The sequence below is a fragment of the Teleopsis dalmanni genome, chromosome 1 (assembly GCF_002237135.1).
Source record: "Teleopsis dalmanni isolate 2A chromosome 1, ASM223713v2, whole genome shotgun sequence".
NCBI lineage: Eukaryota > Metazoa > Arthropoda > Insecta > Diptera > Diopsidae > Teleopsis > Teleopsis dalmanni.
In genome coordinates, this window is record NC_051846.1 from 201,425,297 (window position 1) to 201,444,366 (window position 19,070).

Here is a 19,070-nt window from a genome sequence, read left to right on the forward strand (position 1 = left end):
AAACTCGTGCTGCCCAACTAGCGGCTGAGTAATGACCCGGCCACATGCAAGTAACATTTAAGCCAAGTCCGGCATATTTTGCAAAAATCATTGCCAGTAGTCGATGGCAAAGGTGCATTAGTTCTACGTGATTTTCCTCTCATTTTCAGTTTCTGTTTTTTTTCTATAGATTCCGGTTTTTCTATAGATTGCTTGTTTCTATAGATTTTTGGTCATTTTCCATACTTGTACTTTGTGTACTGAGTACTGAGTAGAACGCATCCATACTCACAGCCGCTAATTTTGTTAACCTCATGCGTGTCTTTTCTGAGCTTTATTCACGCTAAGTTCAAATCTATAATTTTGTAAATACCAAAAATAGTCAACAAAATAACTTAAAATTGCACAAAACTCGCTAATTTCACGTCTTCAGATTTTCAGGGGAAGTTGTTAATTTATTGCTGTCAGTACCTTCAAAAACGAGTAAATTTTGAAAAATGCCAACTGCAACTGAGTTCAACTGATAAATGCTATTAAGAAATCCAAGAATTTCTTTATTGATACTACCTCTTCATTCGCAATAAATCAGAGATTACATCGCTCTTTGATTTGCATTTTATAATTAATATTTAAACAGAAGGTTCGATGTTGACATTTAAAGTGCTAATGTCTCTAAAGTGGCCTATAAATAATAAAGCATCAAGCAAATCAAGACGCACAAAACTGGAAATCTACAATTAAAAGTAGGACCATAAAATGTAATTTCCACTTTTATCTATAATAAATTACAGTTGATGACAAATATCTTTAAACAACATAAGAGACAAAAAAAACACGATTTTTTAATAGAGAACTCCCAATAAATGTACAATGATTCCGACAAATTTGATTGACATTTAGTGGAGTAGTTTGTTTGCTATGTCTTTTATAGTGATTGCAATAGCAATAACTTTTTTTTATTTGCTATCGGTGTGTGACTTGAACCCACTAAAACCACCGAAAACCGCTTGAACCCGAAGATTTCCACAGCGGTGTGGAAACTTCACTCCAGTAATCATGGGAGAGAGATGAAAGCAGATAGGCTTATACCTAGTGGACTAGGTTCATCTAAGCCAGAAACCAAGGGCATAATTTAGGGAGATTGGGTGATAAATAGAAATAGTGATTTAACACTTCTATTAAATATTTTTCATATATAAACTAACAAAAAGAGAAGATAGACTTATTTGTTCAAAAGTTTTCAAAAGAGTTATAATTCTAAACAGTTATTTATACTGACACTAACATTACGCTATATCTCTACCTAAACTAAGTAATGCCTTTTCAAATTTTTGAATTCATTATTGTCAAAAAATAAAAATTTGGATAAAGTGTTTATATACGTGTAAAACCAAGTGCATCAGAAACACTTTATTCCTTCCCTTCCTTTTTTTTTTGTACCACATATTTACTAATCCATCCAATAGATTTGTATTTCTTAATATCGTCTGTAATTTCTAAGTGAACTTTGATGATTTATTCGTTCATATAACCAAATATCATTACTAGGTGCTTGACAGTATTTGAATATAGAATTTGATATTGAAGAGTTCTGAAAGGAAGATAAGATAATTTTTGGTCTACGAATTAATATAATTGATTTTACATTATCTGCTATTATTCTCTACTTTGAGTTGTCAATTATCAACATCATTTTAAAACACTTACGTCGCTGCATCAACTTAAAAAAGTATGAGTTTGGAAATATTTGTTTAAGACATGTACAGAAATTTTGTGTTGATCTTTGTTTATATCCTTAAGGTGAACATAGATTAGACAGATGGAGAGAAAGTTCTAATCCTAACTTATTTGAGAAGGCTTCAAAACTAACTGTGTTGTTTAATTTGAAGGAATTGAAGTTCAATTCCCATCTTATTTTGAAGTGCCTAACGAGATAGATTTTAGGAAAAGATTGATTCATCTAAGTTAAGTAGAATGACGCACACACCTTTTTCCATACCTGATGCAATGCAGGAAGAAGCATCTTTAGTATTTTTTTTGTGACTGCAGCAACTTCTGTTAAAAGCGTTTGAATCCAGTTTGGATCATGTGGACAGACTCTATATAGAAATTAAAATATTCAAATTTAATGTTTACCACCACCAAAACTTCGGTACTCCTGTGGAAGCAAAAAGGTATTAATATTTTCCTTGGCTAATATACAAGCATGAAGTCTACTTGTATCCTGAACGGCAAACGAACCTTTTAACTTTCACTTTAAGAACGTAGATCATATTGCCGCATGTCTACAACTTCTAAAGGAGGGCTATATCAAATCCTACCGATACCAGGTTATTAAATATGTTTATTGAGCTCAACTTGGAGTGGTATATGATTATTAGAAGGAGTGATTAAGAAATTATCGGCTTTTCTTTTACCATAGTTATATATTCGGCCTTCTCGCAATCAGTATAGTCAATGAGAATTTCTTCTTTGTTTCTTCTAGAATTTCTTCTAGAAAACACTTCATCATCATCTTGTAGGCTGTCTTTGTCACTCACTTCTTGTAATATCAAGGCCTGCCAGTCGCTGCGACCAATCCAGATGATTGGGTTTGGAAACCCAAAGGTCAGTTTGGGTTGAATTAAGTTAATTTATATACCTAACTCGTTTATGATTTTAGACGACTTAACTTTAAATTATCTAACATGTTTAGATAGTTCACTAATTGCGACATTATTTAAAGGTCATAATGATATAGATATTAATGAAAAATTTTAACTGACTTCTTCAAAATTAATGTTACAATTGTAGGAAATGTACCACACCATTTGTTTACTTATATATCAACGTCTGACATCTCTAAAAACTTTAGAAAATTATATAATTTCTCTCAGTAATTTCTTAATTTTTACTAAAAGCTGAAGATAGTTTTCAACTTACAGTAAATGAGTTAATCAGCGAAGTTATAATAGGTAGACAACTTAGATCATTATTTTTTACGAAGTTTAATAAACTTGAACTGATTTAACGGTTTTGTATTGTTGCATATATCATAAGGAGCAAATAGTCTGTCCCCCTTATAGATAACTCTGTTGCTGAAGTGCTCGTTTTGCTCAAATGATACCTACAGACCACATTAGAAACACAATGAAAGTTCTAATATCCCCTCTGCTCAGAGTAAAGTGTCGAGTAGAGATTGTTGTAGATTGGTTAAGTCTCTTGGCTTGTCTTTGACCTTAATACTTCATCTACCAGTTTTTAAATTCGGTATCATAACAATATTTGGTGTGCTCTCCGGCTGGCGTACAAAAAGGCTTAGTTCCGATTCGTTGACATTGAGATCCTCGTTTGGCGAAACAGTTAACTATTTCGTTGCCTTTGTGTTTTATGTTCAGGAATTCATCACAAGATAATCTTGTTACTTTAGTACAAAGTAAATCCAATGGGATTGGATTTAAAAAATTATATATTTTATTATTTAAAAAGCTTCTAAAGTGAATTTTTTTATATGGTATCTTATTTTAAAAAAAAAATCTTATTAATTATCATCAGTTAGTGGTGCAATCCAGTGAGTGCTTCGACTTTCTCTGCAAACTTAGTCTAACCTGAATAAAGCTTTCAATTTTTTCTATCCAAGAGTTTTTATCTCTTTATCAATATAATCGATTGGTCGTGTGTATGGACATCTTATGTGTCTAGTATGTCTAATAGCCTGTGTTTTAAAACTATGTTAATGAATATATAATTTTAATTGCAATTATTTACAATTTATGCAATGGAATATTAATGTTCACACCTTCTTTGCGAAGTTACAAAACAAATAATCAAAGTAATTAGCTAAACTATTCTCAGAGTTTAACGATCATAAAATATTTGGCAATTGACAAGATCTACAAAAACTTATGTTAATGGCACTTAAAAATAATGATTTATACGGTAACTTTATTAAGCGAGAAAACTAAACGACAACGGTTTTAGCTACTCAGTTGAATTCTTTATATGAGAACGAAAAAAAATTAACAAAATATTAATTGAGAGAATAAAAACGAGGCATTTGTGGCTACTGAAGCCCAGGTAAACAATTTGACTTGTCACATTTGCAAATCTCGGTGATCTGCCACAGTCGCTGAGCAGACGTACTTGAGCTTCAGTTTCACTTTGTTTTTATTAATTTTTGCTAAATAAAACTTAAATTTGATTATAATTGATTAAACGCAGCAAACAACTTCGGAGCAGACGCGCAGCATCAGCAATTCCAAACATTAAAGTAATTGGCACAATTTGTGCATCAACAATGAAAACAAACAAACAAACAAGCAAGCAAACACTGAGAAAATTATTTCTTAATCAATATTTTTCAATTTGCCAAATATTATTTGTTTTTTGTTTAAATAATCGAGCGATGTATCCAAATTCTGATGAGTGCGCGAGTCAAATATCGCTAAATTTTACCGAAAAAAACCCCAGAATTATTTGAAATTATTGCCTGCATCAATGCTCGTCAGCAACTGGATTGACCACTTGACTCAAGCCGGCCAAGATGCCAAGTGCCAAAAAGCACCAACTCCAGCTGCAAGCTCTCAACGTTAACAGCAGTTAAACGTACCGTTTCGAATGCTTGACTTGCTGCAGTTGCAGAAATGCAAAACTTGCAGATTTTTTTTCACAACTTAAATTTGATTTACCTTTGACAAAGACGATAATAATTATGATTGGTATTAGCGTTTTGCCAAAGGTCAACACGTGCGGTACGCCTGCCTTTTGAAGCAGCGCCAATACCAACAGCAAAACGACGCCTTCGGCAATACAAAAAGTTTGCATATGCAAATCAAAGAGCAGACATCGAAATTCATTAAGAAATTCACTGTTGCTGGAGGTTTGTTTTGATTTTGAATAAAATTCGTTCAAGATTGGCAAATGAGTTTCGTCTTCTCGATTTTGTTGATGATGTACATAATATGGTAGATACTTTTGATTCGAATTGAATTGCAATTACTAAAACTATTCATTAACATTGCTGACTGCATTCGTCATCAGACCAAATGAAATCAGCAATTCATCTTCTGAAAACGTCCCTGACATTCGCTCAAAATAAGAAATCAGTGGATTTATCGTTTCGACTCACAGAACGAGTACGTGATTTTCAACTGCATCTGTTCGCTCAGATCACATATTCCATCGTTTTCCATAAAGCTAGATGCCTGCATCAATGTATTTAATTGTATTTATATTAATTTATATTTATTTCTGAAATTTTTTCAACTGGTTTGATTGAGGCCCTTGACTTTTTGAATTGATTTGTTATTTTCTTTGATAAATATTTTGTTGGTATAATGAGTCGCTTGGAGGGCGTCTGCATTTAGTTGCAGTTGTCATGTGCTTGCTTAAATATTTTTTAACTAATTTGCATGAAATTGAAAATATTTATATATAGACAAGAACAATTGTTTATTTATATATTTTATTCAAAATTTTAATATATTTAAATAAAATTAAGGTTAATATGAAGTGTTAACTAGCGGACAGGTTTAAAATTAGAAATTTATCAAACTCAAATCAATCAATGAGAATTAATCAATCGAGTTTGTTGCTTAAGTCTTCTGAATTATTTAAATGCGGTTTTTAGAAAAAATTAAACAGTAATAAATTAAAATTTTTTTTATTATTATTATTTTTATTTTTATGTTTTTCAATTTTTGTTAAAATATTTTTATTTTTAATAATAAAAATAAATTGTGTGGTAAATAAGCCAATATCCAAATATTGGATATTTCTCTAAATCTGTTTTAGGTTTTACTCAAGCAAATTCTTGAAGTAACTTTATAGTTCTTTCTTAAGTATTTCCAGTATTTTAGATTAGATTAAATTTTGAACGAATTGGGAACTTGTTATCACATCATTGCATACATTAAGGATTTCTCTGATAAACCCACTTTTGTTTCATAGACGAGTAGCAGTTAAAAACGCCATTATATACTATGGAAAGATGTTGCCTAATTCCGTTATAAGTGGGTAGACTTTTTCCTCTTCTTCGTAACAAAGTCTATAGCTTTCGTCTCTTGTAATCCTAGGTTCAATAGATGCTTCCAGTATTATAACATTTTTTTATTAAAGATAGAATTTTGTCACAAGGCATTGTAAACATTATTTCTGCTTTAAAAATTGTATCTCCATTTTGCTGAGCACTTATGACACAATATTGATATATAATAGATAAACTATTTTTCGTACCTTTTCTATTGTATTCCTTACTCATTTAAATTTATACTAAATTAAAACTATTTACAATACAAAAAAAGTTGATGTGAAGTTATCCATATAAATTTTAATTTAATTTAAGGGGCTTGAGAATTGAACAAGTTTTTAATAGCCATAAATATCTGAAAGCTAATAAAATAATTGACTCAATTTAGAATAATCAATGAATTCAGGTATCTAAAAGACCTTTTTCGAAAAGATTAATAATGTAAGTCCTTTTATTGAAAAAAATCAACTGTTCTTTATATTTAGTGGAACGTTTTGTAAGGCTAACTTATTTGCTCCCAAATCTATTGCACTTTTTTTAAAGTTAGTTTAATACTCAGTTTAAAATCACCTGTTAATTGATCCCTTAAGTATCTTAAATCAAAATTAGATGAACTCAAAGAACGGATTTCAAACATATCCACAAACATTTTTATTTTAATATCATTTATTATTATCTTTATATTATTTTCTTTTAACTGAAACAAGGCAAGTCTGAAGCTTCTCATTAGTCAAAGTTGAATCCTCGCTTTTGAATACTTTATACGACCTTCCACAATGATTTTGGTTGGCAACCAGTAAAAAAAAGCATCTTTGCAGATCGCATTTAGCTTGATTTTTACAACAGCTGTAAGCGAACTGGTTATGGCTAAATACGGTGCCAAATTTTTTTTTAAATTATTTATTTTAAATTCATGAAATTAACCACATATTGTACTGAATACATAAATATTAATATATGGATTATTTATACTATATTAATAAGCTTATGAGATAAATTAATTTCACTTACTAAACTTTAAAAATTTCGTAAGTACCGAAAATATCAACTTTAATATTTTTAATTAAAAACATTAATATTAAATTCTGATAATACAAAGCGTTTGAAAGTCATTTGAAGAAGATATAAAAAATAATAATTATTTTATAACTATAAATATCTACAGAATTAAAATCAATTAGTTCTCTGTAAATGAAAATTAATTAAATTCTCTAATGTATATTATGGCCAGCTCAAAATCATCTAAAATTTTAATTACTGCCCAACAAATGAAATCTCTCAAATGTAAATGGAATAAAACAGAGTTTTGAAGCCTTCAACTGCTATTCAGCGATATCTTTAATAAATCTTTAATAAATATATAATAACTTGTTAAAGAGTTCTGCTTAGCATATGTTACTAAGAGACTATTGTCTATCTTTTGGATATGTTTTGCATCGTAAAGCTAAGAGAGTATGTCATTTTCTTAAGGATAAGATTTACTGTATATTTCAGCTGTTTTAAAATACAAATATTATAATTTTATAATTAATAAAAATTGAATCATTACTTAAAAATGACATACCTAAAGCATTTAAAAGTCATTGACGATTTTGTTGAATTAAATTAAAGAAGAATTATTGCAGCGTCATTTAAACGAAATATAACATAATCGTCGAATCGTCGAAATAATTTATGCATATATTTAAAGACCATAAATAAATTTTATTTTATAGAATTTTGGCAGTAATTCATCACTGTCCCCGAAGGCGTCAAGAAACACGTGCTGTATGAGTGCCAATAATAGAAATGTTAATGCCGCAAGTTGATTGGCTTCTCCATGTTACAAACTGCCGAAACACTTTCGATTTTAAATACATTTTAGAACCTGCTTTCAGAAAGAAGACGTCAAACAGATCTGCAGCCACCGCGGCAGAGAGACATTAATACTTTATTGTCTTGCCGTGTATGGCTTCCTTTTAAGCTGTATATGACGTAACTTGGCTAAAAGTTATTTAATAGTTTTTTATAAGTTAATAAAAAGGTAAGCAAAGGTTAAAACGAGTTTCGTATTTCATATATACAATACATAATTTTTTTTTACATATATTATGTATGTTTGTGCTGTGAAAATAAACTGTTTTAAGAGTAAACTACATTTTATGAAAAAATAAAAAAACAAAAATTAATTTAATTTTTTGCAGTCTTCTTAGGTATTTTTCACTTTTTTCATGGCTGCAATAATCATCCTTCTTCGATTTATGTCAATATTTTACATTTTTCACTTCTTTTAATTTTTTTTTTTAACATTATCTTTTTCAAGGTCGTCGCGTGCTTCATCTTCACGTCTTTCTTTTGCTCATTGAAAGCACGACTACTCCAGCATTTCAGTGTCTTCAACTTCTGCTGCCAAGAGACCGGCTGGTCAAGCTGCATCTTCGCATGGGATTTTTTGCTGCTTCTGAGAAATTATCACTTCAATGTTAATTGTGATTTTTATAACATTTTCGCCATCTTCCCATTTTGATACGTTTAAGCTTCTTTACGAATTACTTCTTGTGAAGTGTGGTCCTCTTCTTTATTTTATTTTAATTTAATTTTTTTTTTTTTGCTTTATGCATATTTCTAAGAAATTAATGTTTTTATGAATATCTGCTTATACATATATTTGCTGCTAATTTGAATGAAAGTGACGCAATCTCTAACAGGGCAATAAAAGATAACATTTTCATTCAAACTACTGCGATAAAATACTTCACTACTTAATTGTTGTCGAGCTACGTATTAGTCTAAGGGACAGTTGTACAAAGCGCAATTAAGTGATGATTTGACACTAAAGTGACATTTACGCTGATTTTAAGTGGCACTTTAGTGCCCAACAACGAACACTTAGGGATTACTTAAGTTATGTGTGAATTGTAAAAATTCCACTAAGTATAATTACATATTAATTTTGAAAACTAAATAGAGTTAAATTAACATATATTAAATCAATTATTTTTTTTTATTTTATCATATTACAATGTACACTATAATTTCATTTTTATTTATTTAAATTTTATATTATATATTTATTTATATAATTTAATAAAACTTACCCAATAATGTTTATTAGGCTCCACAGCTCACAATGAGTTCTGTTTTATTTTATTTATTTATTTATTTATTTTTTATTATAATAAAATAATAGTATAATAATATAAAATTATTATAATTTAATAAAGCTTAACAGTTGAACTTACTGAGTACTCATTATTGGGCTCTACAGCTCACAATGAACTTTGCTGGCCTGCATTGTTGTCTTGAAAATGCTTCCTTTAAATATGTTTTAGGAAAAAATGTTTTTTTTATAATCCGAACCCTCAATGAACCTTTGGTTACATTGTTCCTCTTCATATTGGTTGTATTGCTTAAAGTCCACAACAGGGATGTGACAGTGAAATCTAAATGCAATAGATTAAGCAATAACTGCATATACAGCCATAACCATCCTATCACTTTTTGAGCTCAGTTTAGCTTAAGTACTCAACTTTATTCAGAATTCATACACCTTCTAATTGATTCAATTAGTTTACTAATAAACGCATATTTAACAATTTTTATAATGAAGCAAAATATAAAGAATAAATAAAAAAAAAGTGACAAAACATATATTTTTCTTCCAGAAATTAAATTATGTGAAAATTTTTCTTCAGACCACGAAACTGTATTGCAACAATAGTTCGGACCATTCGGAAGTAATTTTCTTAAGCAATAAACTTTTAAAACAAGTAGTAAACTTTGTTGTCCAATAAATTCTCGGAAGGGCAATTGAAATTGCCCGAATTCATAGTTCTAAAAATTGTTTTATTTTTGGGTATAATCCTTAATTCTTTTCATTTATTTTGAAAATCCTTCAACTTATTGAGCTCATGTATGTAATGTCGGCTTCCAAAATTTTGTAAGATTACTCTCTATGGGAGCTATTACTGCTTCCTTTGATGAATATCGTTTTCCACGAAACAATTTTTAATACAATTAGAAAAGCCGGACGTTAAACCTAATGATTTAAATCTTGTGTTTATAACAATCTGTGTTTTTATTTAAAGAATAAAGTTGGTTAGGTTGGAGTGGACTTGTATACCAAGAGAGCCCACTTGAGCTCAAAATAACGGCCTGTTGTGGTGCCAAAGAAATAGCGTAGGTTCGTATATAGACAAGGTCTTCAGCATACGTCCAACGCCGAAAAAGGCAACGACTCACCCATTTAGGTGAACGTAAACCATCCCGACAATTCTATAATCTGGCCAGGTCCCTAACATTGCAGGATGACAGGTCAGTCAGAAAAGCGGCCCCCAAGATTTTTGATCTTCTCCTAGCTAAAGATGGACACTGACACATGAGATGGAATAGAGTTTCCTCCTCGTCTTCAGAGTCACAACTGCGACAAAGGTCATTATAAGGAATACCTAGTCTCATAGCATGCCTCCCTATTAAGCAATGACCCGTCAGCACCGATACCGTAGTGCTGAGCAGATTACATTTTAGTTGGAACAGATGATTTGTACGTTTTTCGTCCAAATTAGACCATATCGACCTAGAAATCTGACAACTGGGCTCATTGAGCCATTGTTGCTTGGCAATGTTCAGATATTTTTGCTTAATTGCTAGTTTAGCTGTTGCAAGTGGAATGCCAATATTAATAAGTGAATACTAGGGAGAAGAGCCCCTACCTTGGCAAGCTCATCTGCTCTACAGTTCCCGCGATATCACTATAACTAGGAACCCAGATGACTTGAACGTTGACAAGGCAAGCATTGTCTTGATGGATAATGATATTCTATTATTCTATTACTTATGAATTATATTATTTATATTATACAATAAAATTTTTGAAGAATTTTCGTAGATCGCCCTGAAGACTACTATGTGACTTTTAAATAAACTCACTATATTAACACTGTTTTTGATCCAACAAATTCACCAATCCGGCATGAAGGTTTCTATGAGTGTGGGGAGTGAGTAATTTTAAGATTGATATAAGATGGCTATTCGCTTACTTATTAAAAAACCTTGTACAGTGATGGCGTACTTTACATACCATAAGCGTGCACAATATTAGAAGTATTTTATTTTTGACAATAGAAAATAAATATCCTTTTATTTTCGGCCTCATATAATGAGGGCCTATAATGAGAACAACATATGTCCAAATTTCACACTTATCAAAATTTTGGCATTGTTTACCTATTAAATTTTATTTCATAAGCAATAAAAAGTATTTGCTCAAGCATTACTTAATAGAAGACAACTTATAGATAATAGTTTCAATAACTGATACACCTCATTATTTAAGAAGACTTATGAGTATTTAAACTTATATTTATATTTAATAATATACACTAATCAAAAATAAGTAAGTTTTTAAAACCAAAAGATGTTACTTTTTAAGTAATTTTTATTTATTCGTAATTATTTTGTCAGATAGTTCCTCCCTTACATAAAAAACCTGCAGAAAATATGTGGTTCGTTGTACGCTAAATTATATATTTTGTTCAATTGTTTATTCAAAGATTTGCATAAAAATGTATCTAAAAAACTCTAAACAAGATTATAAAAGTTTTTAAATATTTAATTGTGTGGCTTTTTATTAGCAACAATTTTTTGTTGTACAATATATAAACTTTTGTCTTGAAATTTAAGTGAGGAAATAAATTTACGATGCCGGTGTGCAAAAGTAGTTAATCTAAGCTACCATATAAACCAAGACAAAAACAAATAATTTTTATATAACTCACAAAAAATTGTTTTAATAACCTAAAAAGTCTGTTGATATACTCGTTTCTAAACAATAACAAATGTAAATTATATATAGAACTTGTGGCTGTTCTCTTCCTGTACAAAAATTACTTCCTACATATGTGTGGGATAGTAAATGTAAGTCACAAATTACAATGAAAGATGAAACAAGTCGGTGAATAAAATAAAAATATATATATAAAATATATAAAATATATATAAAATATATAAAATATATACATTAAATATTTTAAAAATTTGAAATATTATAATGAATTATTTTATTGGTTTGTAATTATTAATCGAAATAGGTTCAGTCCAAAATCGAGTACGAAAATGTAGGTAATACTTTATTCTTAAAACCTATTTATAAATCAAGGGCATAAGTAAAATCATAAAACCATCATAAATGGGATATAAATCGGCTTCAAATGATACTAAAAATTATTACTATTGTATTATTGCTTAATTAGTCATAAACAATAAAAATAACAGTTAAGAAATCACAACTGAAACTCAACAGATAATATTCTGAGACCATCTCAAAGTCTGATGTCACATAATTGCAGTTTATTTATCTTATTCTACAAACATCGTGCAAACACTTGGCACCATTATTTAATATACAATTTGATAGCATCAATAGCTCTGATTTTCTCATATCAAAGGTATTAAAATTGTCATATAAAGATACATATTTTGAGAGGTATAAATCATTAATAAATTAATGTATACAATTAGTTTCAATGAAGTTAATATTTTGTATAATCTTTTTCTACCATTCACAATAAATTATGCCTTTGCTATGAATAAAGTAGTGTAAATGATTAAAATTGAAGCATACATTTAGGTGCTGTTAAAAGTTGAATAAATCGTATACTTTAGAGCTTATTAAGTTTAAACATATTTTTATTAATCCTAGAATTATTAAATAAAAAATCAAAAAATTAATATAACTTTTCGAAATTAATTTATTGATTAATAACTAAATAAGTGTTTGCATATATATTTATTTGTGTTCAAAATTAAGCATTATTTATAAAATAAATCTGTGATAAACAACCTAAAATCAAGGGAGAGTTATCTTTAGTTAAAATTTTTAAGTCATAAGCGATTTTTATATGTTTATTTATTAATAATGATATTAAATATTGAATATTATTAAATAATATTAAATTATGTAAAAGATTGAATAGCTGTAAAGAAAATCAGCTAAGATTTGTCGGTATGTTCAAGAGCTAAGTGTATAATTGCTAAGCGCACTTTCCTGAGTTCATCCCATCTAGAGTTTTTCTTGAACATATATTGTACTATACTGATTTTACAACTAACTAAATATTACTAGTTTACTATATATGCTTTATTGGTGTCTTGAAATATTACACATAATACATATATAATTACTATAAGATTTTTTTCTTTCTTGCTTAATCAATCTTTAAGTATCTGCGAAAAAATCTTATCAGTTATTTTATGCACGTACTTTAATTTATAAAACTAACAAAAAATAAACTTATTTATTGTTTATTTATAAATTTATCACATTGTTTTTACTTTGCAATATATGGAAACGTGCAATAATTTGAAGAAAAATATCTTTAGATTTTTCTAATTTTAATAAAACAGATTTTAAAGTTATTACTGAAATATTAATTAACAAATTAATAAAATAAAAATAAAGAGTTTCTTCGAGCAGTAGTGAATTACAACAACATAAATTTATTTTATATTCTTTTAATTAATTGAATTTTTGACTGACCATACAGCTGTTTCGAGTATTGCCAAATATCCATCATCAGTGGTCCTGGAAATAGTTCTTGTATTTAATTATTCGTAAATAATTTTCTGAGACTGTAAGAACCAGAAATCGAACTCGTGTCTTGCCAAATTTGAAGCTCAAAGTCTGCACACCTTAACCAACTGATCCAAAGCCGTACTTGACTTTTTATGTTCGCATATTTTTCTGCAGTTTTTGTTAATTTGCTGTGAAAGTTTTATTAACAAATTCACTTGCTGTGTTTATATTAGAACGAAATCAAATACCAGTTGTAGAATAATTAAATTAATCATATTTTTATTTTTTTTTTAATATTTTTTATTTATTTATTTTTATTTTTTTTATTTATTTTATTTAAATAAAAATAAATATTTATATAAAATAACACTAAATAAACTTATGATTGACAGTGTAAGATATAGATTAATTAATAAATTAATTAATTAATTAATTAATTAACAATATAAGTAACAATAAAAAATATTAAAAATATTTTAAATAAAAATTTATAAATATAGGTTAAACAGTTTACTTATTCAGAGCCATATGAAAATATTTAAAGAGAAATTATTCATAAATTTCTTATTCAAACAATTTTCGAACATTTTCAGAACTAAAACGTGACATTTCTGAAGTCAAAAAATATTTCCTAATTCATAAACGGAGTTGCGTAAATGAAAATTAAAATGCAATTTCAGTGAAAAAGCATTTGTTTGCTAAATTATACGAAAACCTTATGTGAACTTAATGCCTTTGATAAGAGGTAAGTCATCCCAACATTAATAAAAATTGAAAATTATCTATTATTTAATAATTCGTGATCATTTTCAGTCTTTAGCACATCAACCATTATTCAATTATTTTAAAATTTTTCATTATACTTTAACTATGCTTACTCACTATATACTTTTTTTATAAGACAAGCTGATTTTCTGCATAACATCGAATCATGTACAAAAACTTCATGTACAAATATCATCTCAAGTAAAACTATCAGCATAATTTGGATAAAAGTAGTCGTGACTCTTCTAGGATAGCCTTTCTGACTAAAACTGTCTTTCTTAGCCAATTTAAATGTTAATATATGCACAAAAAATTAATACTCGATTGAAAATGTTATAATGTAGGTTTCTCAATTTTGTGATACCCAATATCGTAACACGAGTATAGCAGTAAATCAGAGTATGTGTCTGGGGTCGAACCTAAGCCCTGTCACATTTGAAACGTGGACGCAGAACTTAGACAACAAGACGCCTTAATTAAATTGTGTAACTCAAACTTGGTATAGAGTTATTATAATAGTAGCACTGAACTATAAAGTCTTGTAATAATTCTAGATTTCAGTATATTTTGTTGTACTAATCAGATTGATTCTAAACTTACATATTACAAAAATTGCTTTCTCTACATTCTAATAATTATTTCAGTAAGATTCAATAGGCAAATAGAAGAGAAATACATATGCAGACTTATTGAATTTATTATTTATTATAGCCCTATTATTATTTGAAGTCAAGTAGGCTTCCATACTAACCTAACCTTACGTCGCCTAAATATATTATTAAAATTGTTGGATGATCTTTATGTTTGATTTGTAACACCAACAAAAAAAAGGAAGAAGCATATATGCAGACTTATTTATATAAGAAAAACGCAGTATAAAATAACGAAATTCAAAATTAAATCTAACATTATTATATCTAATCAAATTATGTATATCTTGTCTTTAAGATATGTTCAGGTACTTAAAAAAATATGTAAAAAATAGCACATATTATCTATGTAGTTTATCTAATGGTACAGCTCTATTTTATTTCCATTTCTAACTAAAGTTGTAACTAAAACCTGAAAAGTGACTGTCTTTGACTTTTAAATTTGGATTTTTATCCCTAAATCTCATAATTCATGTCAAAATGTTTAAATTTCTCAAACATTTTTAAACTCTTTTAAACTTTTGTAACCATTTTTTTTTTGAATGAAATGAGTGAATTATAAAAGTCTGCAGTTCAACAAGAGTGCTGCATAAATTTAAAATTAATTAATTAATTGGTTTTACGTGTAATATTGGCCAATCATTTAATTGGCTCAACATTGATATCTTCAGTTTTTAGTATAATTTTTCTTCATTGGTTTTTCTTTAGTGTTGATATTTTTGTATATTTTTAAAACTTAACAATACAAAACAATAACAAAATAAATAACAAAAAATTCAAAATCTTAAAGACTAAAACAAGAAAGGTTGTAATTAACCGAAAATACTTCAAAACCATATGTTAAGGTCACAAAACCAATGCCTCGAATAGTTTCAATTATCCCGCAAGCGATTGTAATGATTTCGGTGATAATTTTCGATTTTTAGTACCGTAGCGTGGTTTCGATTTGGTTTTACCTTGGTCTCTACCTGAGCCACGCACACCAGTCGCCGCCTCCGCATTTGGTATTACACCGTATTCTTCACGTTTGGGACCACCGAAGACTTTGTAGCTGCAAGATGAAATCAGAAGAAGTATGGTGTTATATGCAATTCAATAATGCATTAAAAAAATTCTATTAAATATTAATTATTCAATATTTCACAACTCACCTATATCTGTATCCACCTTGTGTGGGTACATATTCGAAGTCCTCTATTACATTTGGCAAGGTGATTTCTACTAACTGTACCTGTCGCTGACTTGGTGGATATATCGCTTCAACACTGCACAAAATGCAAGCAGTCAACAAGATTAACTATACGTAAAAATTAAGTAATCTAGATTATTTAATTTTAATTATAAATTGCACTATTAATTGCAGGTTTTCTTAACAAATTTTAATAAACAATAAGTAACGCACAATTTTCAACTTCGTCATCGTGAGTTTCTGGTGGAAGTCAGCCTAAACTGCAACTGCTACACTTCACTGTTTGTATCGAAATGAAGGTGTTTGTTTATTGTTTCGACCACTTTACCAATCTTTTTGTTTATAATTTTATTTTTTCCAATGATTTACACAATTGAAAACGCCATGAAAAAATAATCGGTCAAAATTGACGACAAAAAAGTTAAGGTTCCGCTCTCCGGACTGTTGAGCCTCTAATCGCGGCTTAATATGCAATATACCTCACCGCTCTGTCAAATTTGTTTGACCATTTGCTCAAATCGTCGTTTGCACGTTATGTCTTGATTGGATACGAAAAGAGGAGACAATATAAAGTTTGTTGCCTTTAAGTTTTGTGCATTAACGACACATATTTTGAATGAATTTCTGATGAATCAATTGCGATATTAGTCACGCTACATTAGGCAATGCGGAAATGAAATTAATTAAATCATAATACAGTAGTAAAGTAGTATTAACACAACTCTCTTATATACATTAAGTGATAACCTAACATTATTTAAATAATAAATGCAATATATAAGAGAATCAGCAAGTGCGAGGAGTAAAGGTCGAAGAGAAAGGGTGTTAGATAGGCCTAATATCTACAACACTTAACAGAAATAGAAAAATATTCAAGTGGTAGTGATAAAACTACTTATAATATAAACACGTAAAGGCAGGAAAGTATAATATAGAATGAAATACAGTAGAAGGTTGTGGAAGATAACGGAAATAAGTTTTAACGAATAAAAAGAACACAATAAGCAGATAAATCATATTACTGTGAAAACTAGTTAAATTAGACAATAGGAATATAATATGTATTTTAAATTTAAAGAATTATGTTCAGAGTTCTGACTTCGTCTTAATACAGCTACTACTTTTACGTGCGATTAATAGAAGAAATGAGCGTATTACAGTAAAAGCTCTGTTTAATAAGCGTCTTATAAACGATTAACTGTTTTACACCCAATTTGTGTGTTTCATACAAAGCACAATCTTTTGAACCGACGCTTCTCTAAAACAAATAGAATTGCTGACCTGGTAGGTGGTCCCTTTAGAAAGTTTTTATTACTTCAAAATAATTTAGAATAATTAAGTATTCAGAATAATTAATTTATATACCAGTATGTCATAAACTATATACATAGGTTTAAATTTATAACATTTTATTGCGGTATTACTTATTGTTATGATGTAGTTCAAAAAGTTATTTTATAAAATAAAGGAAAAATTATAAACTAATTTGCTTTTCAACTGAATTAAAAGTACATGAAGAAGAATTGGTTTATCACTCTTAAATTCATTGTTTTTTTCTCTGTTGGGTTTCTCTTAATTTATTTAACATCATTTGTAACTTTTTTACCATATCTCTTTGCAAATAAACATATCTGGGATCCATTGTTGAGGAAGTTAGTTTAAATTTTTAGTCGTATTAGTTTCATAAACCATATCTATTACTGAAAGCCTACTTTCCATATTTATTTTTCTATTCTTATGGTAATTACATTCTTATAGTAATAATGAATTTATTCTATCATAAACATGAAGAATATTACACCTGCTTAAGTTCAGAGACACTAGTGATAAAATCATTTGCGCTACTCCAGCAAGACATAGTTAAACGTAATATATATTCTTTCTTAATGTATACGTGCTGTCTTTAGAAATCTGTTGTACAATGAGTAAACAAGTATCTGAGCCTGCATTAATATATGGGAGGAATTCTTAAAACAGTACTACTCATTACTATAATTATATAGTGGATAATACGTATATGTTCACTACCTAAAAGTTTACTTAATCCGGATATTTCTAATACACACATACAGTGCTTTATGGTATAGGAAAAATACATGTGATTTCTTTAATGAAAATAATCTGACCTCAAACTTTGAGCAAGACTTTTGTATCAAGAATTAAATAAATAATTAAATAAATAATTAAATATTTTATATATATGTGATATATTTATTTTCATTGCCTATAGAAACTTTCGTAATTTTTTGATTAAACCAAACTTTTAATTTGTATTTGGATACACAACAGCTAACATTGAAGCGATTAATATTATTCTATATTGACAAATATTTTTAAATATTGTATCTATTTTAAATTTATATTTGCATAAAAACAGTTTTTCCCCCAGAGTTCGAATTGCTGAATTAATTAAATTATATTAACAAAAATTAAAAAACTAAAAGGAATGTCCTATAGAAGTGCAAATTTGTTAAAAAAGCAAACGGAATTAAAAAATCTATTTTTCCCAATTACTAATTAATTAATATAAACATATTTATTTTTAATATATTTACAATTTTTTTCATAGTGATTTGTACCGGCATGTATCACTCACTCATGTATATATCTACAAAACAGCAAATTTTATTAATATCTATATATTTTAGTTATATTAAATTTATATTACTATTAATATAAGCAATATATATATATATATAAAATTTTATATGAAATCATATTAAATGACATATTTGATTAGTTAAAAATCACTTTTTTTAATATAGTTTATTCTTCAATTTCTCTTTCTGTCTTCAGCAGTCATTCTATTAATTTTTAGTTATTATATATTTTCAAAATCTTATACGACAGTAACATCATGGGACTGGCTTATAGGTTGTACCATATTAGAGCACTAATTTTACTGCTGGGTTACTTGTTGAATTGTAT

At 28.4% G+C, this 19,070-nt stretch overlaps 1 protein-coding gene across 1 annotated transcript; it reads right to left on the bottom strand.

Annotated features, from left to right (window-relative positions):
* Positions 1-15,797: 15,797 nt before the first annotated feature.
* Positions 15,798-16,536, bottom strand: LOC119674277. Its single transcript, XM_038085412.1, has 3 exons — positions 16,356-16,536; positions 16,105-16,250; positions 15,798-16,004 (listed from the first exon to the last, which is right to left on the bottom strand). The coding sequence occupies exons 1-3, from the start codon at positions 16,371-16,373 to the stop codon at positions 15,830-15,832; spliced, it is 339 nt and encodes a 112-aa protein (XP_037941340.1). The 5' UTR covers positions 16,374-16,536; the 3' UTR covers positions 15,798-15,829.
* Between the last annotated feature and the right edge of the window lie 2,534 nt (positions 16,537-19,070).